Source organism: Scyliorhinus canicula, chromosome 1, assembly GCF_902713615.1.
Source record: "Scyliorhinus canicula chromosome 1, sScyCan1.1, whole genome shotgun sequence".
Taxonomy (NCBI): Eukaryota; Metazoa; Chordata; class Chondrichthyes; order Carcharhiniformes; family Scyliorhinidae; genus Scyliorhinus; species Scyliorhinus canicula.
Genome location: NC_052146.1, coordinates 38,240,195 through 38,267,211, shown reverse-complemented (window position 1 = coordinate 38,267,211; position 27,017 = coordinate 38,240,195). Strand labels below are relative to the sequence as shown.

The following is a 27,017-nucleotide window of genomic DNA, read 5'->3' as shown; positions in this document are numbered from 1 at the left end:
TTCACCTACGGCAGACAATCGTGAAAACCAGAGCGTAGGAACCACATCTGAACCCGAGATTTCTTATCCACTGTCCACATTTATAAAGAAGAATATTTAGGTCAGGCTTTCATCAAGTCCATTGATTGTGTGAAAAGCCTTTTAGCAGACTTCAAATCAACTATCACTAATGATATTCATCTCACAACAGTGTTCTCTATTCCACCGCAAGTATCATATACCCATAATTAGTGCCTCTGCCTTGTAAGGCAATGTGCTGAGTGGCTGACACCAAAATGGTAAACAGAATGTTACTGTTGCAACTGGTTGTGTATTTTAACAGCATTCACAGATTAGCCATAGAAACACATTCAATAAGTGCAGAGGAAAATTAATGTTTTAAAAATTATCTTTCTTCTCTTGGCTTATGCATCCCGGTCTCCAGCTGATACAGTACATAGATGACCGTGTCACCGTACGGTCAAATCGTCTCTAAGGTGAGCGTTTGACTGATTCCTTTCCTGCAGACTAGAAAATTCACCTCTATGCAGAGCTGACCTCTGATAACATCTACGCTTTTGTCTGATTATGCTCCTGATGAAGTGTAGTAGTGCCTTGGAATATTTTACTCCGTTGAATACGTAATATGGATATGGAAGTTGTTGTTTCAGACCCACAGCTTATCGTAAGAAGAAAGCATGAATGAAAATAAATCCTGTCTTCTTTGCTAAATGTTTGTGCAGGACCAGGCTGAAAGTAATTAGTGCTAAGGGTTTACTCTATCCTGTATTAGTGCGTGTCGTTATCCACAGGATCAAAAGATGATTTACCTTCCATCCTCACACCAATCTTAAGCCAATTCATCACTCACCAGACATCTGGATAATCACATAAGTCTGCAGGATTTGATAATACAGATAAGAAGTGTTTTTTGCTCTGTGTAACATGGCAGTTAAGAAGCAACCGTTTTGTAAGCTAATGAGATACAGACAACTCTGAACATTCCCATTTAGCCAATGAAAACATTCAGCACATAGCGTTCGTTATAACTGAGAGCTTTACAATTGAATGGGATAGATATTAAAAAACACATTTTATTCAGAGGCCTATACATTCATCAACTTGCTTTGCGCAGCCAAATTGAGAAAACTTCATTAAAAACGGTGTTGTACAGGTTTGCTACCCTGCCATGGCATAAAGCATGGCCATTGATATGGGCTTGCACAGTAACAATGTAATGTCTCCAAAAACATGGTTGTGCTTTTAATAGCGTAAGAAAAAGCAGACGTGGATTCCTTAAAGTAATTTAAGACTATTCGATTTTTAAAAGTATACTCTGGATTCTAAGGTGAGTAGGGGGTTTCTTATAAATATGTAGTAATTCATTATGTAGGTCATAAGTTATTTGAGAAGCATCAAGTGGGCAGTCTTTCAGGAATAGTCCCCATGGCTGCATGGTGGCATTGGTCAGAGTTCTCTCTGCACTTGGTCAGTGTTCTGGCCCATGCGAACGTACTTCTAATTCACAGTTATTTCATTTACATCCTTCACAAGTCATAATTGCAGCTGGAAGTAGGTATTGGATATTTTACAAAGCATTGTAGTGTAGAATCTGGAGCTCCAACCTAATGTCAATATTACGAATAGAAATTTAAAGAGAAAAGCGAAATCTTGAACTGTACCCTAGGTGGGCAATATTTTACATATTTGAATGATTCCCTGTGGTTGCATGGCAATCTGGAATGGCAGCAGCACAATGCCCAAGATTTATTGGTCTGCGGCATGAATCAAATTCTGCTCTTCCCTGTGGCTGTCATAATGGCAGCGTTGTGAATAGGAAGCCCATCACAGTTCAAGTAGAGCCAGCTACCATTTTAACCAATCCCTGATATAGGACCATAATTTTGTTATCCATAGATTGACTCCCAACTGACTTAAATACTGTAGCTCAGGGGTGAGCATTTTCCTGCAGAGCTTCCTATGCTTTCTGCTGATGTTCTCCTTAAGGTTGTAGCCCATGATGGAGCGTTCACCGAGTGGTTGCCATGGCTTCAAAGATGCCTCCTGAATGGCGTTGGCATCCACTGGCTGCCCGCCGTCAATGCAGATCGACTGCATGTTATCATTGCGCCTGCGCAATTCTTCCACATCTTGCTCCATGCGTTCGAACCCATATCTCTCCACTTTTCTCCAGAACGTAGCATTGAAGTATTGGTACAACATGGAGTCAATATTGTTCCAGTTTGTCGCCCTGTCATATAATTCTCCAGTCATTCTTGATACAGTGGAATCTTTCCGTACATTTAATTTGAAATATAAAATATCGTCCAGGTCCCAGCACATTACGTCCTTCAAAAGAATAAGGGATTCATCAAAATATTCGAGGAGCATGACCAGCTGGAATTTTTCATCTATAGTTTTAATGTGCTCCTTTACTTTGGGGTCATTGATGTCCAAGTTATTATCATAGCCAAAGTCAAAAAATAGCAAATTTTTCAAGTAATGGGAGTTAAAGCCACTTGGATCATAATATCGGTGGGGTTCCCTGAGGAATTCAGCCAGTTTGTCCTCTCCGCTTATTTTCCAGGTGAATGGGATCACTAAACCAAAATAATGGAAAGATGACTCAAATAAATAGGCAGGGTTCCTGAGGATGGTGAAATAAACAGTGTCTTCCGGGAGTAGTTTGTGAACCTCTTCATAGTTAAATCTCATATGATTACAGATGATATTGAAACACATGCCTGGCCTGTAGTCCTTCACCTGGCTCCTGTCGAAGTAGGATGGGTAGTAAAAGTCATTCCTGCCATTGGGAAAGGCAAACTTCAGGCGGTGTTTCTGCCCGTAACGGAATAGGATGTTGAGGATAGTGCTACTGGCTGTCTTGTGTGTCTTCATGAACATGATATCTTCCTTAGGGGTGCAGATTTTGCTTAGCTCCGAGGTGAAATGGGAGCCATTTGTCCGGGGGGCATTCCTGGCATGCGCGGGTTTGTAAGAGCATGAATAAGGAACGGGAACTCTAATAAGAGAAGCAAAATATGTTAGAAACACTGTGCGGATGTTAACAGTTTTAGTATACAAGATTTTTCAACATTTTGCTTATCTGATAGGAGATGTAAATTCCCCATTCATTTTTGTGAAAGGATTTACTATTGGCTATAAACTTTATAATACCAAGGGCACTGTATTATCCTGCAGGGAACCTATGAGGTGGGAATCTGCTTGTCTTCCCTATGCGCCTTGCGGAGTACCTGCTAGGGATGGGGGTATGTCAATTAACTCATGTATATAAGGTCGGCCAGTATAGCACCAACCTCAGGGATCTACTGGGTTGTGTACATATCGTTTGTGTAAATAAAACATTGTTTCTTATCTTATCAGTGTGGACTCCTTGTGTCCTTTTTAAAGGTACCTTGGGTCACTACAAGTAATCTTAATGCACACTGGTGTCACTATTCTTTGTGACCTCTCCCTCGGCTTCTGAGTAATCATTTATTGAAAATGAAGCATTTCTTAAACAGACTTTCCTTTCCTCTGCTAGCCTGTGGTCAATGAAACAAATTAAATAAAGGTGCTCAGATTATCATTTTCTCAAATGAGAGGGATGTGTTGCATAAACCTGCATCTTTTTTTATTTGTTCATGGGCATCGCTAGCTGGGCCAGCTTTTATTGCTCATCCCTGAGGGATCTGGAGTCACATAAGGACAGCAGATTTCATTCCCTAAAGGGCATTAGTGAACCAGAATGGTTCTTACCACAAGCGACAATGGTTTCATGGTCTTTACACTTTTAATTCCAGATTGGTTGTTTTAATCAAATTCAAATTTCACCATCTACCATAGCGGGATTTGAACCCAAGTCCCCAGAGCCTGGCTCTGGGTCTCTGGGTGACTAGCCCAGTGACAGTACCACCACGCCACTGCCTCCGTATGAGATACAAGGCAATGCTGATGAAAACTTCACAATATTACAAAGGATTCTTTTTTCAGCAGTAACATTTGAATTAGACATTGCACAGCCAGCATTAATGGAACATTATAATCATCAAAATAATTTCAGTGTCCCAATGATGATGTTAAAACCTTACGAGACACCAAGCTGTTAATTAATGGTGGGGCTGCTGGACCTGTCCTTGTTGGATTGAAACTCTAATTTTACATTTAACATCTCAGATGCAATTTATTTCCTCAACATAAACCAGTATTGATTGATTATTTAATCTGTAATGGATCAGAGCACTTTATAAAAACTATGGCCGACATTTTCAGGCAGTTCCCGCTGCCAGGATCTTCTGGTGCCGTCAATGACGACCCATGTCTGCGGATTGACAGTTACGGAGGCTATAAACCTGTTGACAGTGGCAGGACTGGAAGATCTGACTGGTGGCCAATTGTGAGCCACCTCCGCTGCCACAAAACACACAACGCCCTTTATTCAAAAAACGTTTTTTAAAGGCCTACCTGTTATCCCTGCATGTGTTAAAAGAAGGATCTACGCTCCCACTCCAGTACAATGGTACAGCAGAGGAGGCCTTTTCGCCTATCTGGCTTTTGCTAGCCCTTTGGTACAGCTGTCCAATTAGTCACATGCTCCTACTCTTTAATAGGCAACAGGTTCAGATAAAGGATCTGGATTGGTGCAGGCTGGGAGGGCCGAAGGGCCTGTTCCTGTGCTGTAATTTTCTTTGTTCTTTCTTCTTTGTACTCTTTCCCCATTTTATCTCCAAGTGTTCAAATACATATCCAATTCCATTTTGAAAGGTTCCTATTGAATCCACTTCCACCACATTCTAGATCATAATCTAGAATGAATAGAGGACTATGTTGATGAGGTTAGTTGACATAAGATGGGATGAGGTTTGTGTGGATCATAAATGCCTGTCCTGTTTCTGTGCTGCGTACTTGATTTAACAATGAGACCTTCATTTGAATGTACTATGGAAGAATAGAATCATAGGATTCCTACAGTGTAGCAGGAGGCCATTCAGCCCATCAGATCTGCGCCTACTCTCTGAACGAACACTCTGCCTAGGCCCACTCCCCTGCCCCATCCCTGTAACCCCCATAACCCCATCTAACCTGCACATCTCTGGACACTAAGGGGCAAATTGGGAGGATGTGGGAGGAAACCAGAGCACCCAGAGGAAAACCACGCAGACACAGGGAAAATGTAGAAACTCCACACAGACCATTACCCAAGGTTGGAATTGAACGCAGGTCCCTGGTGCTGTGAGGCAGCAGTGCTAACCACTGTGCCACCCTGAAAGTTTAATGAGGCTGCACCCTTGTGCACACTTACTCCATTGGTGTAGGTCTCCCCGATAATTTCCATCTGATGGAGTAACGTCCTTGACTAATTTTTTTAAACCTTGTTCACTAGCACAGGGAGGATATCAAGGCCATGTATAGCACCCCTCACATAGACTGAACTGAAATTGGTTTATCTCAGAACAGTGAATGAACCTGGGCTTTTCTTGGTGTATGTGGTTCCGAACATAGAATTTACAGTGCAGAAGGAGGCCATTCGGCCCAATGGGTCTGCACCGGTTCTTGCAAAATCATCCTACCCAAGCCAACACCTCCACCCTATCCCCATAACCCAGTATAGCCACCCGGCACGAAGGGCAATTTTGGACACTAAGGGCAATTTATCATGGCCAATCCACCTAACCTGCACATCTTTGGACTGTGGGAGGAAACCGGAGCACCCGGAGGAAACCCACGCAGACACAGGGAGAACGTGCAGACTCCACACAGACAGTCACCCAAGCCAGGAATCGAACCTGGGACCCTGGAGCTGTGAAGCAATTGTGCTAACCACTATGCTACCGTGCTGCTGAACAGCATCTTAAGTGCCCTTACTGACTGAATGTTGACACATGGCAGTTAAGATTTTAATCCTTATTTCAAAGGATCCAGGTTATATACCTGGTAGGAGGTTTTAAACATGTTAAAACTCTGGCTTTGAGTCACAGGGTGGGATTTTATGGAGCCCACAGGAATGGGAAATGTGTCAGGTAGGATGAGTTAATTAGGTGGATGTAAAATTGTGAATTCCTGGTAGTGGGTTGAGGTACAGAGGTAAAAGCAGCAGTGTGTGTTCGCCTGCCGGCTTTGTGCAGTGGTGTGTAAGGGCAGCAGATTTTCTTGTTTAACTCGATAGTACAAGGGAGGGAAGCAGGAGAACGGCAGCTTGCATGGGGGCTTGGGAGTGGCAAGCGTGCGTCAGTGTTGAGGGGGGGTTGTGGAGTGGTACTGCTGGCCCAGAGGAGTAGGAGAGGGATCCAAGGGAGGACAGAGGGTGGGGTTGGGGAATGAAGGAGGGGAACAGGAATCCGGGGAGGATAGGGATAGGGGGAGTCAGAGGCATAGAGTTGGGAAGTAGGAAGGGTCTGTCAGCCTGGGTGCGGTGGGGATCTGTGGTAGCGGCAGTCGGTCAAGGTAAGAAAATTAGAAGCCTAAAGGGCAGTGTCATTACCGTCCAAAGGTCTGTCCACCTTAGTGTATGGCTGGCACACTGCTAAGCGGATATCGAGTTCACATATAACATTTGAATTATCTGTACTGTGATTGCACTCAGACAAGGTCCTTGACCATACATGGAAGGGAAGGCCAGTCCCACACTGTGGTAAGGACAACACTGGACACTAACAGGAACTTTGAATTAAAAAAGCACAACATTGTTCCTTCCACATAAGGGAAATGTCCCTAACTCTCCTATAATCATCCAGGAGTGCCAACCAAGAGGCATGCCCCAGTACATTTAGTTCCCTGACTAAGCTAGTCTCACTAAATGATGATGATGCACCTATGAATAAAGTGAATGTGAAACAGTTAAAACAATTTTAATTTTGAAAAACACCTGTGCCACTTTTGTACTCTCAAACCTTATGCTATTGGGGCTGGTTTAGCACAGTGGGCTAAACAGCTAACTTGTAATGCAGAACAATGCCAGCAGCGTGGGTTCAATTCCCGTACCGGCCTCCCCGAACAGGTGCCAGAATATGGAGACTAGGGGCTTTCCACAGTAACTTCATTGAAGTCTACTTGTGACAATAAGTGATTATTATATTATTATTGGCAATGTAGGGCCCATGGTGCAGGAGGCTCTTTTGTAGCCCACCCCATGTTAGCACTGTTGCTTCACAGCACCAGGGACACCGGTTCGATTCCCAGCTTGGGTCACTGTCTGTGCGGATTCTGCACGTTCTCCCCGTGTCTGCATGGGTTTCTCCGGGTGCTCCAGTTTCCTCCCACAAGTCCCGAAAGACGTGCTTGTTAGGTGCATTAGACATTCTGAATTCTCCCTCAGTGTACCCGAACAGGCGCCGGAGTGTGGCGACAAGGGGATTTTCATAAAGATTATTATTATTACCTGGCTTTATTCCGTCATGGGATGTGGCCATTGCTGGTAAGGCCAGCATTTGTTGCCCATCCCTAATTTCCCTTGAACCGAGTGGCTTGCTCTGCCATATCGGAGGGCAGTTAAAAGCCAACCACATTGTTTTTTTTGTTTTTTTTAATTTAGAGTACCCAATTCACTTTTTTTCCAATTAAGGGGCAATGTAGCGTGGCCGATCCACCTAGCTTGCACATATTTTGGATTGTGGGGGCGAAACCCACGCAAGCACGAGGAGAATGTGCAAACTCCACATGGACAGTGACCCAGAGCCGGGATTGAACCTGGGACTTTGGCGCCATGAGGTCCCAGTGCCACCGTGCTGCCCAGCCAGCTATATTGGTGCCACTGTGCCACCGTGCTGCCCAGCCAGCTATATTGGTGCCACTGTGCCACCGTGCTGCCCAGCAGCTATATTGTTGTGGGCCTGGAGTTACAAGAAGGCCAGACTCAGCAAGGAGGGCAGATTTCCTTCCCTAAAGGGCATCAGTGAACCAGAGGGGTTTTACAACAATCGATAACAGTTGTCCAGCTTTAAAATTCCAAATTTGCTAATTGAATTTCAATTTCAGCTGCTGTCATGGTGGGATTTGAACCCGCATTCGCCTGGGCTTCTAGATTAGCAGTCCAGTGACATTACACTACACCACCTTCTCCCCAGGGTTTCAGCAATCCCCACCGCTTTCCCCACCACTTATAATCACAGTTGTTATGCTGGCATGCTGCCGGGCCGGAGAATTTTTATTGTAATTGTGTGGTTAAATGGGGAAAAAAGCAAGTGTAAGTGGCACACAGTTTTGGTTACATTAGGAACAGCATGCTGGTTACAACATTCTAGTCAAAGAGTCATAGAAACATAGAATTTACAGTGCAGAAGGAGGCCATTCAGCCCATCGAGTCAGCACCGGCCCTTGGAAAGAGCACCCTACATAAGCCTACACCGCCACACCTCCACCCTATCCCCGTAACCCAGTAACCCTAGCAATAGGGTCATTTAGGGCACAGAACCATTCATTCACAGAGCCCATATTCCACTTATATAAACCCGTGCATGGAGTGAAACATTTCCTTCTGCTTTTAACCTGGGTTGGAAGCAACAACTTACATTTCTATAGCATCCTGAAGGTAGAAAAATAGATGTTTTACACATGGCAATTGAAAGGAATGGGATGGGAAACTTGGCCAAAATGATCAGGTTTGAGAAGATTTTTAAGATGATGTAAGGTCTTGAGAGACAGGGAATTCCCAAGTGTAGAGTTGATGCACTCTGACAGCTGGCACCAATGAAATCTTCCCCTGTCCGTCGTCTGTTTTTCGGTAAGGTGATATGCGGCTACTTGCTCAGGCAATGCTGTGCAGCAGAGAACAGAAACACCTGGCGAGATCTGCCAGCCCCCCCAAGCTGGTGGGATCTTCCAGTCCTGCTAGAGTTGACCCCCACCCCTTTCGCAGTGGGTTCCCCGGTGGAGGGGCGGGCAAGCCAGCAAAAAGAACACGCATTTGGCGGGCCTAGAAAGTCCCCGCTGGCAGCCAATGGCTCGCTGCATCAGCAGCGGCAAAACCCATTGCGATAAAATGACAAGAGTTAGCATCAGTGCATACACAAATCTTTGAAGGTGCCTGGACAGATCGATTAAGGCAGTTTAAAAAAAAACACATGGGAGCCTTGGTTTTAAAATAAGAGACAAAAGTATGGAAATTGGGCCTAACTTTTAAAAAACCCAGCTGGAATATTGTGTCCAATTCTGAGCACCACAGATGATAGGATGTCAAGGCCTTAGGCAGGGTGCAGAGGAGATTTACTGGAACGTTATAAGAATCTGGGACTTCATTTAGTTGGAGACACTAGAGAAGCTGGGGTTGCCCTCTTAGCGCTGATACCATTACAGGATGATTCAATAGTCGTGTTCAAAATCAAGAAGGGTTTTGAGTAATATGAAGAAACTGTTTCCTGTAGCAGCAACTGTCGAGAGGACACAGATTTGTCAAAAGAAGCAGAGATGAAATGTGGGGAATTTCTTTTACGCAGCGAGTTGTTATGATCTGCAAAGCTGTGTCTGAAAGGGTGGCAGTAGAATTAGGTAGAACGGAGGTAACAATACATGATGTAGATGTGGGAGACACAGTTCAATAAAGCAACATCCAAAGAGGTTAACTTCAGAAAAGTTAAATCCAGAAAAGTTATCATAATTACAGAAGGAAATTGAATATATGCTCCACAATGACATTATTTAATTGAATTCTAGTGCTTGGAGCTCCCCTGCCATAATAGTGCCAAGACCAGATGTAACAGAAAGGCTTTCTGTGGACTACAAGGGAATAAATACCGTCACCAAGAGGGATTAATTTCCTATTCACGTTTGGAAGATTGTATCGATAGAGTTGGACAGTCCAAATTTATAACAAAGATAGACTTGCCAATGGGCTATTGGCAATAGCCAATGGGCTATTGGCAAGCACCTTTGACCAAGAAGGGAGAAGAGTTCTCCGATTTGTGACCCCGAATGGACTTTATCAATTCAAAGTTATGCTGTGTGGGATGAAGGATTCACCTGCAACTTTTCAGAGACTCACAAATAAATTTATTGAAGTCACTGTGCAGTACACATTGATGATTTAGTGACTGTGCAGTACACATTGATGATTTAGTGACTGTGCCGTACACATTGATGATTTAGTGACTGTGCAGTACACATTGATGATTTAACGACTGTTCAGTACACATTGATCATTTAGTGACTGTGCAGTACACATTGATCATTTAGTGACTGTGCAGTACACATTGATGATTTAGTAGTGGTCAGTCGAAGTTGGTAAGAACATCTGTGCCAGTTTAAAGAACTGTTGTCCTTGAAAGGAGCCAATCTTGTCATGAATCTAGAAAAAAAGCGAATTTGCTAAAGTCCAAATTTCATACCTGGGACATGATAAAATGACCCCACGTGATGTAAAATACAGGCCATTTGGGATCTTCCGGAACGCACCACAAGAAAAGAGATTTCAAAGTTTTTGGGAATGAGCAGATTCTATCACAAGTGCATGCGGCACTTTAGCAGTGTGGTAGCACCACTCACAGAGCTCTTAAAAAAGCACTTCAAAGGAGGACTACAAAATGGCTTTCAAACATTTAAGAACTGTGTTAACAAAACTAGTGTTAACCGCACTAAACTGCGACAAGCAGTTTAAACTGGCTGTGGATGCTTAGCGGGATTGTGTTGTTGCAGGAAGATGGACGTAGCATTGAGAAACCTGAAGAGTATTTCTCAAGGAAATTAAATAGCCATTAACAGAAGTATTCCACTATTGAAAAGGAGACTTTATGCTTGGTACTGCCACTACAATATTTTGAGATTTACATTGCCAGTAATCCTGCAGAAACAATCATATATACACACCATGGTCCCCGATGTTTCTGGAAAGATTTTGAGGTCGGAACACCAAGTTATTCCGTTGGAGCCCATTGCTAAAGCCATTTAATTAAAAAATTGTTCATGTGGCCAAGGGCGAGAACATCATGTGGACGCTTTATCACGAGTATAAAAGAGACTTTTGGGAACATGGGGGAAAAATTCTCTGGGGTATAATTTCACTGTTGATGCATATTTTTAAATCTTTGTAATGGTTGATAAAATAGAACAGCTAAGAAATCATTCAGAAGTTAAAGTGTTTTTCAAATTAAGACGCATTATTCTTAAGAAGAGGGGATGTGCAGGAAATGTGGAAAGTTAACGTGATTATCTGTGAACCTGAGATAAATAAAATAACAGAAAAGTAACAACACTAGCAGGCACGTCAAGGCATCATGAGATGCAATTTTCTCAGTAACAAGATTAGCAGGAGTTTAAAGACATTGAGGTGTGAATGGCAATATCAAAAACACTCTTTACCAGAGATCAGTGGGACTACAAAGATCATTTCTAAAGGCAAGGAATTTGAAAGAGGTAGACAGCAGAGCCCATAGAGGGGAATATCAAAGAAATTGGCCAGTATAACTGCTAGCACCCTCATTGAGGAATGGGGTTAGTTCTCCATCTAACAGCCAAAAAGGCTAGTTCCATTTATGATCCAAGCCATGGAGGCCTGTTCCAGCTAACATGTAAAGTCACGGCAGATTGTGGATATTCTCCTCTAAATGACACAGTCTTGTGCCTTCGCTGATCGAAGATGAAATGTTTTCCCCGAATCGGCCACCTAAACGGTATTACGCGGTGACTATTAACTGGATTTGACCTGGTCACATTTGGAGATGGACTGTTTCAGTGTCTAAGGGGTTGCGAATGGTGCTGAAGATTGTGCAATTATCACCAAATATCTCCACTTCTGACCTGATGCTGCCAGACTTGCTGAGTAACGTCCAGCATTTTCGCTTTTTGGCTCCTCGTGGGACTCCATATTAATGTTTTTACAGGATGTGGGTAACTTGAAGTTACTGTGAAAAGCCCCTAGTCGCCACATTCCGGCGCCTGTTCGGAGAGGCTGTTACGGGAATTGAACCGTGCTGCTGGCCTGCCTTGGTCTGCTTTAAAAGCCAGTTATTTAGCCCAGTGTGCTAAACCAGCCCCTGTGCTGTGTCTCTAGGCCAGGCAAGATAAGGATGGCAGATTTTCTCCCATAAAGGGCATTTTACAACAATGGACAATGGATTCCTGATCATCATTAGACTTTTAATTCCAGATTTTTTTAAATTAAAATTTCCCCTTCTGCATGATGGGATTTGGGTGCCCAGATCTTGCCCGGGCCTCTGCATTAATGATCCAGTGACAATACCACTAGGCCATTGCATCGCCCTCAATGTAGTTGGACAGCGCTCCTGTGAAAGGGCTTTGGGGCATTTTACGATCCTAAAGGTGCTGCTTAAATGTTTATTGTGTGACTCAGTAACAGAGGGTTCTTTTGCCCACCATGGTGACCCCAGGAATTGTGCACACTGGTAAGCAGAATGGCAGATTTTAATTTTACGACTGGAGTAGAATTATGCTGGAATTCTTATCCCGAAGTTCACAGTTTCAAATGCAGGTATGCCCCGAGACTTTTGAATTACACTTTCTCAAGAACATTCTCAAATATATCAGGAAAGGGCGATCTCTGAACATGTTTTCTAAGGTGAACATGTTCGCCTGGAGTGATGGAGCGAGCTTGGAATACAGATTGTCATTAAACCCATTGTGAAAAAAAAATTAGTGAGATGTATATTGTCCAAATAAAACCATTGTTCACCTCCTATTTAAAGAGAATATGAATGACCCCTCTCCCACACACACTGGATCACCTAGAAACTTTAGTCTAACTCATTTAATAAATGAACGCACTGTTCAAGTGCTACTCACTGCATCGCACTTCAAACTGTAATAACATCATAAGTAAAATATGCATGAAGCTTAGACCGAGGGTGAAGAGAGAGGACTTACTCCTGAAGGTTGAACTGGTGAGGAGGCGCTGCGTATGAGTACAGGAGGATCATGCACGTTGTCAGCAGAGTTCCCAGGACAAGCCCCTTGCACATCGACTTCCATTGCTTCACCTGCTTCAGCATGACCTGCAGTAGTCCTTTGCCTGACTGGTGGAAAGAGGACAGCCCAAAGGTCAGTTTCTTGGAAGCCAGGCAGCTGAAACCCCGCAGCGAGGTGGTCGATTCTGCAGCTCTCTTCCTCAGCTGCCTGCATCCCATCGCCAAGGTTTCAGGTCAAAATAAACAAGCAAACAAAAACAGAGAGAGAGAAAAACCCCGGCTTCGGACAGAGGAATGTCCTGCTCCCTGGGTCACACGAAGCTCAGGGATCCCTCACAGATGCTGCTTTCTTGTGCTCAGCTGGCTGCCTCTAATTGTTGTGCTCCCTCCCTCCCTCTCAGTGAAGCTGGGGAACTTGCCCAGTCACACATCCACATTGAACCGCTAGAGACGCACAAACACATCACAGCAAGGGCGCCAGCCACTTTCTGCTTCACTGACTCCAACTCGCAACTTCTTGCCATGAACAGCAGAAATAAAACAGGGCGCACCCCCCCCCCCCCCCCCCCCCATAAAGGAGACGTGGCTGAGGAATAAGATACTTTAAAGTGTTTTGTAAAAAAAACTTATCCATTTAACGATTGAGTTTAACTGAAGGTCGCCCGGTCTCCCGTTCAGAGGTAGCTCACAAAAACCAACGAAATACTGCCTGGTGTAGGACACTATAGAACCATACAAATGGTACAGTACAGAAGGGGGCCATTCGGCCCATCTTGTCCATGCCAATTCAAATCACCCCGGATGCCCTTTCTAATCCCATCTTCCTGGCCCACAGCCCTGCAGTTTACAGCACTTAAGGTGCAGATCCAGGTACGTTCCCCAAGAGTTTACCATCTTTACCTCCACCACCAACTCAGACAGAGAATCCAAACACCCACCACCCTCTGTGTGAAAACGTCTTTCCTCATGTCCCCTGTAATCCTTCTGTCAGTTAGCTCGAATCGATGGCCCTGGTTTTTGAACTCTGCCAAGGGGAACAGATCTCAATCCTGTCACCCATCTCCAATCATGTCAGCCTTCTCTATTCCAAGTGAAACAACCCCAACTCCTCCAATCTCTCCTCCCAGTTTCAATTCTCCAGCCCTCCTGACATGATGCTGGTAAGTCTCCTCTGCACTCTCTCCAAAGCAGTAACGTCCTTTCTGTAATGTGGTGACCAGAACTATACACAATTTTCCAGTTTGGCCTCATCAGCGTCTTACACAATTCCATCATTACATCCTTTCTTTCGTATTCTATACCTCTGCCAGTGAAGGAGAGCATTCCATAAGCCTGCTTTACAACCTCGCCTACCTGTACCTTTCGGCAGCTGAAATAAAAATGGATAAAGCTACAAACACTCTCCAGGGTAGTGAAAAGGTTAACACTTATTGCTCTCTCCCCATAAACACCTGCTCAACAATTCCACCATCGTCTGTTTTATTTCACTTTCTCCCCGGACTATTTGCTCCGGAGCCCGACAGAAGAGAGGCAATTGTTCAGTTTTTGAATCGGATTGCATTTTTCGTTACATTATCATATTTTGGTTCTGGTCGAAGCAGAGTATCAAACAAAACACCTGGAAAATAAACCGCTAAGCATCCCAATATTCAGGAGCGTCCCATCACCTGAGCGGCTACTGTATAACACAGCGGGATAGAATGGGTGTGAATCCCACTATACAACTACATAATAACTGTGACAGCGGGATAGAATGGGTGTGAATCCCACTATACAACTACATAATAACTGTGACAGCGGGATAGAATGGGTGTGAATCCCACTATACAACTACATAATAACTGTGACAGCGGGATAGAATGGGTGTGAATCCCACTATACAACTACATAATAACTGTGACAGCGGGATAGAATGGGTGCAAATCCCACTATAACTATATACTGAATGTGTGACAGCGGGATAGAATGGGTGTGAATCCCACTATAACTATATACTGACTGTGTGACTGCGGGATAGAATGTGTGTGAATCCCACTATACAACTACATAATAACTGTGACAGCGGGATAGAATGTGTGTGAATCCCACTATACAACTACATAATAACTGTGACAGCGGGATAGAATGGGTGTGAATCCCCCTATATACTGAATGTGTGACAGCGGGATAGAATGTGTGTGAATCCCACTATAACTATATACTGACTGTGTGACTGCGGGATAGAATGTGTGTGAATCCCACTATACAACTACATAATAACTGTGACAGCGGGATAGAATGGGTGTGAATCCCACTATAACTATATACTGACTGTGTGACAGCGGGATAGAATGGGTGTGAATCCCACTATAACTATATACTGAATGTGTGACTGCGGGATAGAATGGGTGCAAATCCCACTATATAACTACATACTGACTGTGTGACAGCGGGATAGAATGGGTGTCAATCCCACGATATAGCTACATACTGACTGTGTGACAGTGGGATAGAATGGGCGTGAATCCCACTATATAGCTACATACTGACTGTGTGACAGTGGGATAGAATGGGTGTAAATCCCACGATATAACTACATGATAACTGTGTGACAGTGGGATAGAATGGGTGCAAATCCCACTCTATAACCACATACTGACTGTGTGACAGCGGGATAGAATGGGTGTAAATTCCACTATATAGCTACATACTGACTGTGTGATAGTGGAATAGAATGGGTGTAAACCCCACTATATAACCACGTACTGCCTGTGTGAGAGCGGGATAGAAAGGGTGTAAATCCCACTATATAACTACACACTAACTGTGTGAGAGCGGGATAGAAAGGGTGTAAATCCCACTATATAACTACACACTAACTTGTGAGAGCGGGATAGAAAGGGTGTAAATCCCACTATATAACTACACACTAACTTGTGAGAGCGGGATAGAAAGGGTGTAAATCCCACTATATAACTACACACTAACTGTGTGAGAGCGGGATAGAAAGGGCGTAAATCCCACTATATAACTACACACTAACTGTGCGAGAGCGAGATAGAAAGGGTGTAAATGTGGTCATAAACTCGGGCGAAAACCTGCTGCTTTGTAATGCTTATAGAAATCACAAGATCGACAGCAGTATTAATGCGTGTCTGCTGCTGTTTGTTTTAATGCGCCACTGCAGTTGGCTACATAATGGACCTTTTCAATGTACATGAAACTTTCCCCTATTTTCCAAACTGCAGTTGCTGGCTTTCCCTTCACTTGACAAATGGGGATGAGATTCGTTTTGCCTCAGAGGTACTTTGACCAGAAATGGCCAAAGGGAGCAGCAGCAACAAGGGTGGCCCATTGTGGCGGCACCGAGTCTGGGTCGGTGAAGCCAGTGGATAGCTAACAAAATACTCCATCCCCGAGTTCTGCTGAACTGACTGACCTTAGCCCGGCGAGTTGGAAATGTCTCCTCTGCAAACCCCTACCCTGTTGGGGGGGGGGGGGGGGGGGGGGGCGCATTCGTAGCGATTCCTCCTGAGGGGACCTTACCTGTCTGTGCGTGGGTGTATGTGAATTTGTCCGTGGGAGCGGGGGGGGGGGGGGGGTCCTCACATATCTGTGTGGGAGTATGTATGTGTGTGTGTGTGGGGGGGGGGGGGGTACCTCACATGTCTGTGTGGGAGTCTGTGTGTGTGGGAGGGGTACCTCACATGTCTGTGTGGGAGTGTGTGTGTGTGTGGGGGGGGAGGGGTACCTCACATGTCTGTGTGGGAGTATATGTGTGTGTGTGTGGAGGGGGTACCTCACATGTCTGTGTGGGAGTATGTGTGTGTGTGGGAGGGGTACCTCACATGTCTGTGTGGGAGTATATGTGTGTGTGTGTGGGAGGGGTACCTCACATGTCTGTGTGGGAGTATATGTGTGTGTGTGTGTGTGGGAGGGGTACCTCACATGTCTGTGTGGGAGTATGTGTGTGTGTGTGTGTGGGAGGGGTACCTCACATGTCTGGGTGGGAGTATGTGTGTGTGTGTGTGGGAGGGGTACCTCACATGTCTGTGTGGGAGTATGTGTGTGTGTGTGGGAGGGGTACCTCACATGTCTGTGTGGGAGTATGTGTGCGGGAGAAAATGTTTTTAAACTTTGAGAACAGTGTCACTAACAGCAAGAAGAGACAAGCATGTTAAAATAATGACAATTATGATTACGAAACATCGAAGTCAGTGGAGGAAATTAGTGTGTGTGTGTGGGGGGGGGAAGGGTACCTCACATGTCTGTGGGAGTATGTGTGTGCGTGGGAGGGGGGTACCTCACATGGCTGTGTGGGAGTATGTGTGTGTGTGTGTGTGTGTGGGAGGGGTACCTCACATGTCTGTGTGGGAGTCTGTGTGTGTGTGTGGGCGGGGGGTACCTCACATGTCTGTGTGGGAGTGTGTGTGTGTGTGTGTGTGTGTGTGTGTGTGTGGGAGGGGTACGTCACATGTCTGTGTGGGAGTATGTGTGTGTGTGTGTGTGTGGGGGGGGTACCTCACATGTCTGTGTGGGAGTGTGTGTGTGCGTGGAGGGGGTACCTCACATGTCTGTGTGGGAGTCTGTGTGTGTGCGTGGAGGGGGTACCTCACATGTCTGTGTGGGAGTGTGTGTGTGTGGGGGGGGGTACCTCACATGTCTGTGTGGGAGTATGTGTGTGTGGGAGGGGTACCTCACATGTCTGTGTGGGAGTGTGTGTGTGTGGGGGGGGAGGGGTACCTCACATGTCTGTGTGGGAGTATATGTGTGTGTGTGTGGAGGGGGTACCTCACATGTCTGTGTGGGAGTATGTGTGTGTGTGGGAGGGGGGTACCTCACATGTCTGTGTGGGAGTATGTGTGTGTGTGTGTGTGGGAGGGGTACCTCACATGTCTGTGTGGGAGTCTGTGTGTGTGTGTTGGGGGGGGGTACCTCACATGTCTGTGTGGGAGTGTGTGTGTGTGTGTGTGTGTGTGTGGGAGGGGTACCTCACATGTCTGTGTGGGAGTATGTGTGTGTGTGTGTGTGTGGGAGGGGTACCTCACATGTCTGTGTGGGAGTCTGTGTGTGTGCGTGGAGGGGGTACCTCACATGTCTGTGTGGGAGTATGTGTGTGTGTGTGTGTGGGAGGGGTACCTCACATGTCTGTGTGGGAGTCTGTGTGTGTGTGTGTGGGAGGGGTACCTCACATGTCTGTGTGGGAGTATGTGTGTGTGTGGGAGGGGGGGTACCTCACATGGCTGTGTGGGAGTCTGTGTGTGTGTGTGGGGGGGGGGGGGTACCTCACATGTCTGTGTGGGAGTCTGTGTGTGTGTGTGGGGGGGGGGGGGTACCTCACATGTCTGTGTGGGAGTGTGTGTGTGTGTGTGTGTGGGGGGGGTACCTCACATGTCTGTGTGGGAGTATGTGTGTGTGTGTGTGTGTGTGGAGGGGTACCTCACATGTCTGTGTGGGAGTATATGTGTGTGTGTGGGAGGGGTACGTCACATGTCTGTGTGGGAGTATGTGTGTGTGTGTGGGAGGGGTACGTCACATGTCTGGGTGGGAGTATGTGTGTGTGTGTGTGTGGGAGGGGTACCTCACATGTCTGTGTGGGAGTGTGTGTGTGGGGGGGGGTACCTCACATGTCTGTGTGGGAGTCTGTGTGTGTGCGTGGAGGGGGTACCTCACATGTCTGTGTGGGAGTGTGTGTGTGTGGGGGGGGGTACCTCACATGTCTGTGTGGGAGTATGTGTGTGTGTGGGAGGGGTACCTCACATGTCTGTGTGGGAGTATATGTGTGTGTGTGGGGGGGGGGGAGGGGTACCTCACATGTCTGTGTGGGAGTGTGTGTGTGGGGGGGGGTACCTCACATGTCTGTGTGGGAGTATGTGTGTGTGTGGGAGGGGTACCTCACATGTCTGTGTGGGAGTATATGTGTGTGTGTGTGGGGGAGGGGTACCTCACATGTCTGTGTGGGACTATATGTGTGTGTGTGTGTGTGTGTGTGTGGGGGAGGGGTACCTCACATGTCTGTGTGGGAGTATATGTGTGTGTGTGTGGGGGAGGGGTACATCACATGTCTGCGTGGGAGTATGTGTGTGTGTGTGTGTGTGGGGGAGGGGTACCTCACATGTCTGTGTGGGAGTATATGTGTGTGTGTGGGGGAGGGGTACCTCACATGTCTGTGTGGGACTATATGTGTGTGTGTGTGTGTGTGTGTGTGGGGGAGGGGTACCTCACATGTCTGTGTGGGAGTATATGTGTGTGTGTGTGTGGGAGGGGTACCTCACATGCCTGTGGGAGTATGTGTGTGTGTGTGTGTGGGAGGGGTACCTCACATGTCTGTGTGGGAGTCTGTGTGTGTGTGTGGGGGGGGGGTACCTCACATGTCTGTGTGGGAGTGTGTGTGTGTGTGTGTGTGTGTGTGGGAGGGGTACCTCACATGTCTGTGTGGAAGTATATGTGTGTGTGTGTGGGAGGGGTACGTCACATGTCTGTGTGGGAGTATGTGTGTGTGTGTGTGTGTGGGAGGGGTACCTCACATGTCTGTGTGGGAGTGTGTGGGGGGGTACCTCACATGTCTGTGTGGGAGTCTGTGTGTGTGCGTGGAGGGGGTACCTCACATGTCTGAGTGGGAGTATGTGTGCGGGAGAAAATGTTTTTAAACTTTGAGAACAGTGTCACTAACAGCAAGAAGAGACAAGCATGTTAAAATAATGACAATTATGATTACGAAACATCGAAGTCAGTGGAGGAAATTAGTGTGTGTGGGGGGGGGAAGGGTACCTCACATGTCTGTGTGGGAGTATGTGTGTGTGTGTGTGTGTGTGGGAGGGGTACCTCACATGTCTGTGTGGGAGTATGTGTGTGTGTGGGAGGGGGGTACCTCACATGGCTGTGTGGGAGTATGTGTGTGTGTGTGTGTGTGTGGGAGGGGTACCTCACATGTCTGTGTGGGAGTATGTGTGTGTGTGTGGGAGGGGTACGTCACATGTCTGGGTGGGAGTATGTGTGTGTGTGTGTGTGTGGGAGGGGTACCTCACATGTCTGTGTGGGAGTGTGTGTGTGGGGGGGGGGTACCTCACATGTCTGTGTGGGAGTCTGTGTGTGTGCGTGGAGGGGGTACCTCACATGTCTGTGTGGGAGTGTGTGTGTGTGGGGGGGGGTACCTCACATGTCTGTGTGGGAGTATGTGTGTGTGTGGGAGGGGTACCTCACATGTCTGTGTGGGAGTATATGTGTGTGTGTGGGGGGGGGAGGGGTACCTCACATGTCTGTGTGGGAGTGTGTGTGTGGGGGGGGTACCTCACATGTCTGTGTGGGAGTATGTGTGTGTGTGGGAGGGGTACCTCACATGTCTGTGTGGGAGTATATGTGTGTGTGTGTGGGGGAGGGGTACCTCACATGTCTGTGTGGGACTATATGTGTGTGTGTGTGTGTGTGTGTGTGGGGGAGGGGTACCTCACATGTCTGTGTGGGAGTATATGTGTGTGTGTGTGGGGGAGGGGTACATCACATGTCTGCGTGGGAGTATGTGTGTGTGTGTGTGTGTGGGGGAGGGGTACCTCACATGTCTGTGTGGGAGTATATGTGTGTGTGTGGGGGAGGGGTACCTCACATGCCTGTGGGAGTATGTGTGTGTGTGTGTGTGTGGGAGGGGTATGTCACATGTTTGTGTGGGAGTATGTGTGTGTGTGGGAGGGGTACCTCACATGTCTGTGTGTGTGTGTGTGTGGGAGGGGTACCTCACATGTCTGTGTGGGAGTATATGTGTGTGTGTGTGGGAGGGGTACCTCACATGTCTGTGTGGGAGTATATGTGTGTGTGTGTGTGTGTGGGAGGGGTACCTCACATGCCTGTGGGAGTATGTGTGTGTGTGTGTGTGGGAGGGGTACGTCACATGTCTGTGTGGGAGTATGTGTGTGTGTGGGAGGGGTACCTCACATGTCTGTGTGGGAGTATATGTGTGTGTGTGCGTGGGAGGGGTACCTCACATGTCTGTGTGGGAGTATGTGTGCGGGAGAAAAAGTTTTTAAACTTTGAGAACAGTGTCACTAACAGCAAGAAGAGACAAGCATGTTAAAACAATGACAATTATGATTACGAAACATCGAAGTCAGTGGAGGAAATTAGGGGCGAGACACGGACGAAGAAAATGATATTTAGGACATCGGCCAAAGGTTACAGGTATAGACAATCAGTTTAATGGTTACAACGGGAGGTCCCTGATGTATTCGATCAGCAGGTTATAGTGCCCGGGGCAACATCTTCTCCAGGATGTCAGACATAACAAGCATCTGGACTGAAGACAGTCTGTTTAAAAGTGATCCCGAATCAATTTTGTCTGACCCCTTTCAGCTCACTCAGACACACGCTCTAAACGTGAAGCTGCTTTACAGATTTGGCAAATCAGTGACTTGTGGACATTCCACGATTTCCCCTCTGAATCTTCAGCATTGAAATAAGGCATTCTGTCCTCGGCGCTTTTCAAAATGATTTGGTTATTTAAAGGCCGGTTGGAGTATTCGGAATTTCATAGGAAATTTTAAAAAAACGATGTTTGAAAATGGGACATTTGAGCCAAGGTGTGTAATCGTGCAGCTGTGTCGCGTGAGGTGTAATTCTTACCATGAATGGTGATCACAGGCGAGAACTTGGAGCCATGTCCTCACACCGACTCCCGCGATATCCAACCTTTGGCCAGAGGAAAGACACAGAAGAAGAGGGTGAACTGTGGCCCAGGCAGATCGTTGCAAGGAGAGATGCAGCATTGCACTTTACTGGGGAGCCATGGATCTATAAATTATACATGCTGCCCAGTAAATGGAAACCTCCTGGATTACACATGATCCCAGAGTGTGACATTGAACCTGAAGTCATGGTTATACGTAAACAAGGCTGCCACACGTCAGAAAGGCTTAAATCCTCGCCTTAACGACCAGAAATTACTATACATCACAACAACCTCTTTATCTGATTGCTGCAACTTACTGATGCAAAACACCTCCTTCTCTGACAAACTACATCTACAATGAGCAGGGCGTAATAAACGCATTATGATTACGGAGGAAACAATATATTAAGCGTTGTGGAATGAGAAAATATGCCTGGTCTTCATTTCAAGTGAATTGTGTTTCACACATCCTGATAATTGGCAGCTGCCTTTCCATAAGACCATAACTATGGGCTGGTTTAACTCACCAGGCTAAATCGCTGGCTTTTAAAGCAGACCAAGCAGGCCAGCAGCACAGTTCGATTCTGGTACCAGCCTCCCTGGACAAGTTGGAATGTGGTGACTAGGGGCTTTTCACAGTAACTTCATTGAAGCCTACTTGTGACAATAAGCAATTTTCATTTCATTTTCATTTTCATTCATGTGGAGATGCCGGTGTTGGACTGGGGTGAGCACAGTAAGAAGTCTTACAACACCAGGTTAAAGTCCAACAGGTTTGTTTTGAATCACTAGCTTTCAGAGCACAGCTCCTTCACCTGAGGAAGGAGCCGTGCTCTGAAAGCTAGTGATTCGAAACAAACCTGTTGGACTTTAACCTGGTGTTGTAAGACTTCTTACCATAAGACCACAGATGTAGGAGCAGAATTAGCCCATCGAGCCTGCTCCACCATTCAATCTTGGCTGATGTGTTTCTGATTCTCCTGTCATCTCCCCATAACCCCTGATCTCCTGGTTAATCAAGAATCTATCTATCTCTGTCTTAAAGGGCAACACGTTGGCACATTGGTTAGCACTGTTGCCTCACAGCACCAGGGACCCTGGTTTGAATCCAACATCGGGTAACTGTGCGGAGTTTGCACATTCTCCACGTGTCTGCATGGCTTTCCTCCGGGTGTTCTGGTTTCCTCCCACAGTCCAAAGATGTGCAAGTAAGGGCAGCACGGTGGCCTAGTGGTTAGCACAACTGCCTCACGGCGCTGAGGTCCCAGGTTCGATCCCGGCTCTGGGTCACTGTCCGTGTGGAGATTGCACATTCTCCCCGTGTCTGCGTGGGTTGCGCCCCCACAACCCAAAAATGTGCAGATTAGGTGGATTGGCCACGCTAAATTGCCCCTTAATTGGAAAAAATAATTGGGTAATCTAAATTTATAACAAAAAAAGATGTGCAAGTTAACTGATTTGGCCATGCTAATATTGCCCAAAATGTTAGGTGGGGTTACGGGGACAGGAGCGGGGATTGGGCCTGGGTAGGTTGCTACATTAGCGCAAGGGCCGGTGCAGACTCTCCTTCTGCACTGTAGGGATTCTATGATTCTAAAGACACCCATGAATTGGCCTCCACATCGTTCTGCGGCAAAGAGTTCCACAGATTCACGACCCTCTGGCTGAAGAGATTCCTCCTCATTTTAAGGGATGTGTTCATGTTGATTGTGTGTTTGGATCAAACTCCGTTCAGGAATCACTTGCAACCAATGTGTAAATGAAATTCTGAAATAGAAATCTGTGGATTCCAGAGAATGAACACTTTACTGCCCCCCCCCCTCCCCGGTTATTGACAGAGAGCTGCAGAGGATAGCACTGTTGCTTCACAGCGCCAGGGTCCCAGGTTCGATGCCCCGCTGGGTCACTGTCTGTGTAGAGTTTGGACGTTCTCCCCGTGTGTGCGTGGGTTTCCTCCGGGTGCTCTGGTTTCCTCCCACAGTCCAAAGATGTGCAGGTTGGGTGGATTGGCCATGATAAATTGCATTTAGTTACCAAAAAGCTTAGGGGGGGTTATTGAGTTATGGGGATCGGGTGGAAGTGAGGGCTTAAGTGGGTCGGTGCAGACCCGATGGGCCGAATGGCCTCCTTCTGCACTGTATGTTCTATGTTCTATATTGCACTGACACGGATCAAACATGGACAAAAGAGCTGAATGAGGTGACGTGAGAGTGACTGCCCTTAACATCAAGGCAGCATTTGACGGAGTATGGCATCAAGGATCCCTAGCTAAATTGGAGTCAACGGAATCAGAGAGATACTCTCCAATGGTTGGCTCATACCTGGCACAAAGGAAGATGGTTGTGGTGGTTGGAGGTCAATCATCTCAGCTCCAGGACAAAAATTCAAACCCTCCACCACCGACGAACAGTGACAGCCATGTGTACCATCTATAATATCATAGAATCATAGAATTTACAGTGCAGAAGAAGGCCATGCACTCCATTGAGTCTGTACCGGTCCTTGGAAAGGGCACCCTACTCTCCTCCACCCCATCCATGTAACCCTGTAACCCCACCTAACCTTTTGAACACTAAGGGCAATTTAGCACGGCCAATCCACCTAACCTGCACATCTTTGGACTGTGGGAGGAAACCCACACAGACACAGGGAGAATGTAGACAAAAACAGCACCAAGGCCAAGAGAAACCTGGTTATCGAAGAGTAGCTGACGAGGCTCTTCAATGAAAAACTGTTCAAGTCAAAAGCAAGATTGAGAGTGACCACTCCGGTCTCTTCAACAAGTGTAAAATTCCACATCCTGTGACTGCTGATGCCAATCTGGTACGACTGTTTGAAAACCTGCTGTCCCTACCAGCAAAATAGCTTAATAGTAATTTTTTTGTCTCCACACAGTCTCCCAAGGTCGGAATTGAACCTGGGATCCTGCAGCTGTGAGGCAGCAGTGCTAACCACTGTGTCATCGTGACATCATAAACATGCACTGCAATAACTCACCAAGGTTCCTTAGACAGCACTTTCCAAATCCGCGACCACTACCATCTAGAAGGACAAGAGCAGCAAATACCTGGGAACCCCACCATCTGGAGGTTCCCCTCCAAATTACTCATCAACCTGACTTAGATCATAGATCATAGAATTTACAGTGCAGAAGGAGGCCATTTGGCCCATCGAGTCTGCACCGGCCCTTGGAAGGAGCACCCCACTTAAGCCCACATCTCCACCCAATCTCCGTAACCCAGTAACCCCACCTAACCTTTTTGGACACTAAGGGCAATTTATCATGGCCAATCCACCTAACCTGCACATCTTTGGACTGTGGGAGGAAACTGGAGCACCCGGAGGAAACCCACAAAGATAGAACATAGAACAGTACAGCACAGAACAGGCCCTTCGGCCCTCAATGTTGTGCCGAGCCATGATCACCCTACTCAAACCCACGTATCCACCCTATACCCGTAACCCAACAAACCCCCCCCCCCCCCGCTTAACCTTACTTTTTAGGACACTACGGGCAATTTAGCATGGCCAATCCACCTAACCCGCACATCTTTGGACTGTGGGAGGAAACCGGAGCACCCGGAGGAAACCCACACACACGGGGAGGATGTGCAGACTCCACAGACAGTGACCCAGCCAGGAATCGAACCTGGGACCCTGGAGCTGTGAAGCATTTATGCTAACCACCATGCTACCGTGCTGCCGTTGGAAATATATTACGGTTTCTTCATTGTTCCTGGAGCAAAATCCGGAATTCCCTTCCTAACAGCACTGATATGGGGTAAATGTGCAAACTCTGCACAGTGACCCAAGCGAACCTGAGACCCTGGAGCTGTGAGGCAACTGTGCTAACCACTGTGCTACCATGCCACCCTTGGAAATATATTACGGTTTCTTCATTGTTCCTGGAGCAAAATCCGGAATTCCCTTCCTAACAGCACTGTGGATGTACCTACAATTCAGGGACTGCAGCAGTTCATGGAGGCAACTCACCGTCACCTTCTGAAGGGCAACTAGGGATGGGCAATAAATGCTGGCTGAACTGGTGACGCCCACGTCCAGTAAATTAATTTTTAAAATCATTAATAGTCAAATCTCGAGATTGCACCTTTCCACTGGAGGACCCGTTGATGGTTTCATTGCATCTTCCCTTCTCCAATTTAAACCCCCTCTGGATGAGCACTGCCGCCCCTCCCTGGGTCACTACCTGTGTGGAGTTTGCACATTCTCCCTGTACCTGCGTGGGTTTCACCCCCACAACCCAAAAGATGTGCAGGATAGGTGGATTGGACACGCTAAATTGCCCCTTAATTGGAAAAAATGAATTGGGTACTTTAAATTAAAAAAAAACCCATCTGGCGGGGAATGAGCCTGGGCACATAGAGAGAAGGAGAGAGAGTGCTGCAGAATCAGCCACGCTGCACAGGTTAAACCTGAGCCCCAAATGATCCATTTTATCCCAGATTGCAAACTTCAGATAATAGCAGATTACATTTAAAATCTGGAAGTGAGATTTGATCTTCCCAAGGTTTCAAATGACACGCCCGGGCAGTTCTCAATGAACAGATTTAAGACTAATGCAGGAGAAAACATCTTTCAAACGATCAGTTTACCTTTTCCAGATTCTTGATTGTCTTGATCAGATCCTTCCCACTATTTCTCACTCTGATGGGAGTTTTCCCTGCTCACTGAAGGTGATCTTCACTCAGTTACAGTGCTCCACCCCAGTTTAAAGCAATGTCATGTTCGGCTTTGATTATTCCATTTAGGATTGTCTTTGTCTTCCCTTCAGACTGCGCGGCTACATTGCTCATTAGTCAATGATTTCTATTGTCCTGGCGATATTCTTGTGTGTGCGCCCTGCGCTCTTGGATATTTATTTCAGTGAGGCACAGTGACGAGGACTTGAGCAGTTTACTGACTCTGGTGGGGCAAAAAGCCTCACGCCTCCAGAGCTTGGACTGTTCTGGTTATTAATATATCTCCTGTACTATTCAAAACTTGCGGACATTCAAAACTGCAATACATTTTATGTAGAATCCATTTATTCGATGATTCGAAATGATAGCTTTGCACTTTTTTTACATCAATGATGAGATGTTAAAGCATCATGATTTAATAAATACGCCGAATCTGCAATTTCACAACGAATGTGGACATCTGTATTAATGTCCTGAATTAATTATTAATGTATCTACAAACAACGGTCAGGTGGGGGGTGGGAGCAGCAAAATGCTTTATTGTAACTAACCTTGTATCAATGTCATCCAGGTTGTGGCTGGTGATGTTTGGACCGCCTTGGACGCTTTGTGTTCTCCCAGTGCTGAATCCTGGCACCCAGGGGGTGTTCGCCGGAGACCTCGATAGCACCTTTTACTGATCAGCTGCCCCGACCCCAGCCAGCGGCAGCCGCAGCAGCATGCTCCTTGTTTAATAGTCAATGAAGTCCCTCTCCTCACTGAACAACACACAAGCAACTCAGTTCCAGAATCTGATCCAAAGTGCAAAGAGAACTGGTACAGCATGGCACCAGATCTATTTGTTGGCCC

At 46.5% G+C, this 27,017-nt stretch overlaps 1 protein-coding gene across 3 annotated transcripts; it reads right to left on the bottom strand.

Annotated features, from left to right (window-relative positions):
• Window positions 1-1,048: 1,048 nt before the first annotated feature.
• On the bottom strand, window positions 1,049-26,986 carry gal3st1a (galactose-3-O-sulfotransferase 1a). 3 transcript variants are annotated; one of them, XM_038784720.1, is made up of 4 exons: window positions 26,720-26,986; window positions 21,423-21,488; window positions 12,790-12,938; window positions 1,049-3,001 (listed from the first exon to the last, which is right to left on the bottom strand). In XM_038784720.1, the coding sequence occupies exons 2-4, from the start codon at window positions 21,423-21,425 to the stop codon at window positions 1,846-1,848; spliced, it is 1,308 nt and encodes a 435-aa protein (XP_038640648.1). In that variant the 5' UTR covers window positions 21,426-21,488; window positions 26,720-26,986; the 3' UTR covers window positions 1,049-1,845. The 3 variants fall into 3 exon arrangements, with proteins under 3 accessions (XP_038640648.1, XP_038640734.1, XP_038640825.1); XM_038784806.1 differs by having other exon boundaries at window positions 21,423-21,492; window positions 26,721-26,986; XM_038784897.1 differs by lacking the exon at window positions 26,720-26,986 and adding an exon at window positions 26,082-26,213.
• Window positions 26,987-27,017: the final 31 nt, after the last annotated feature.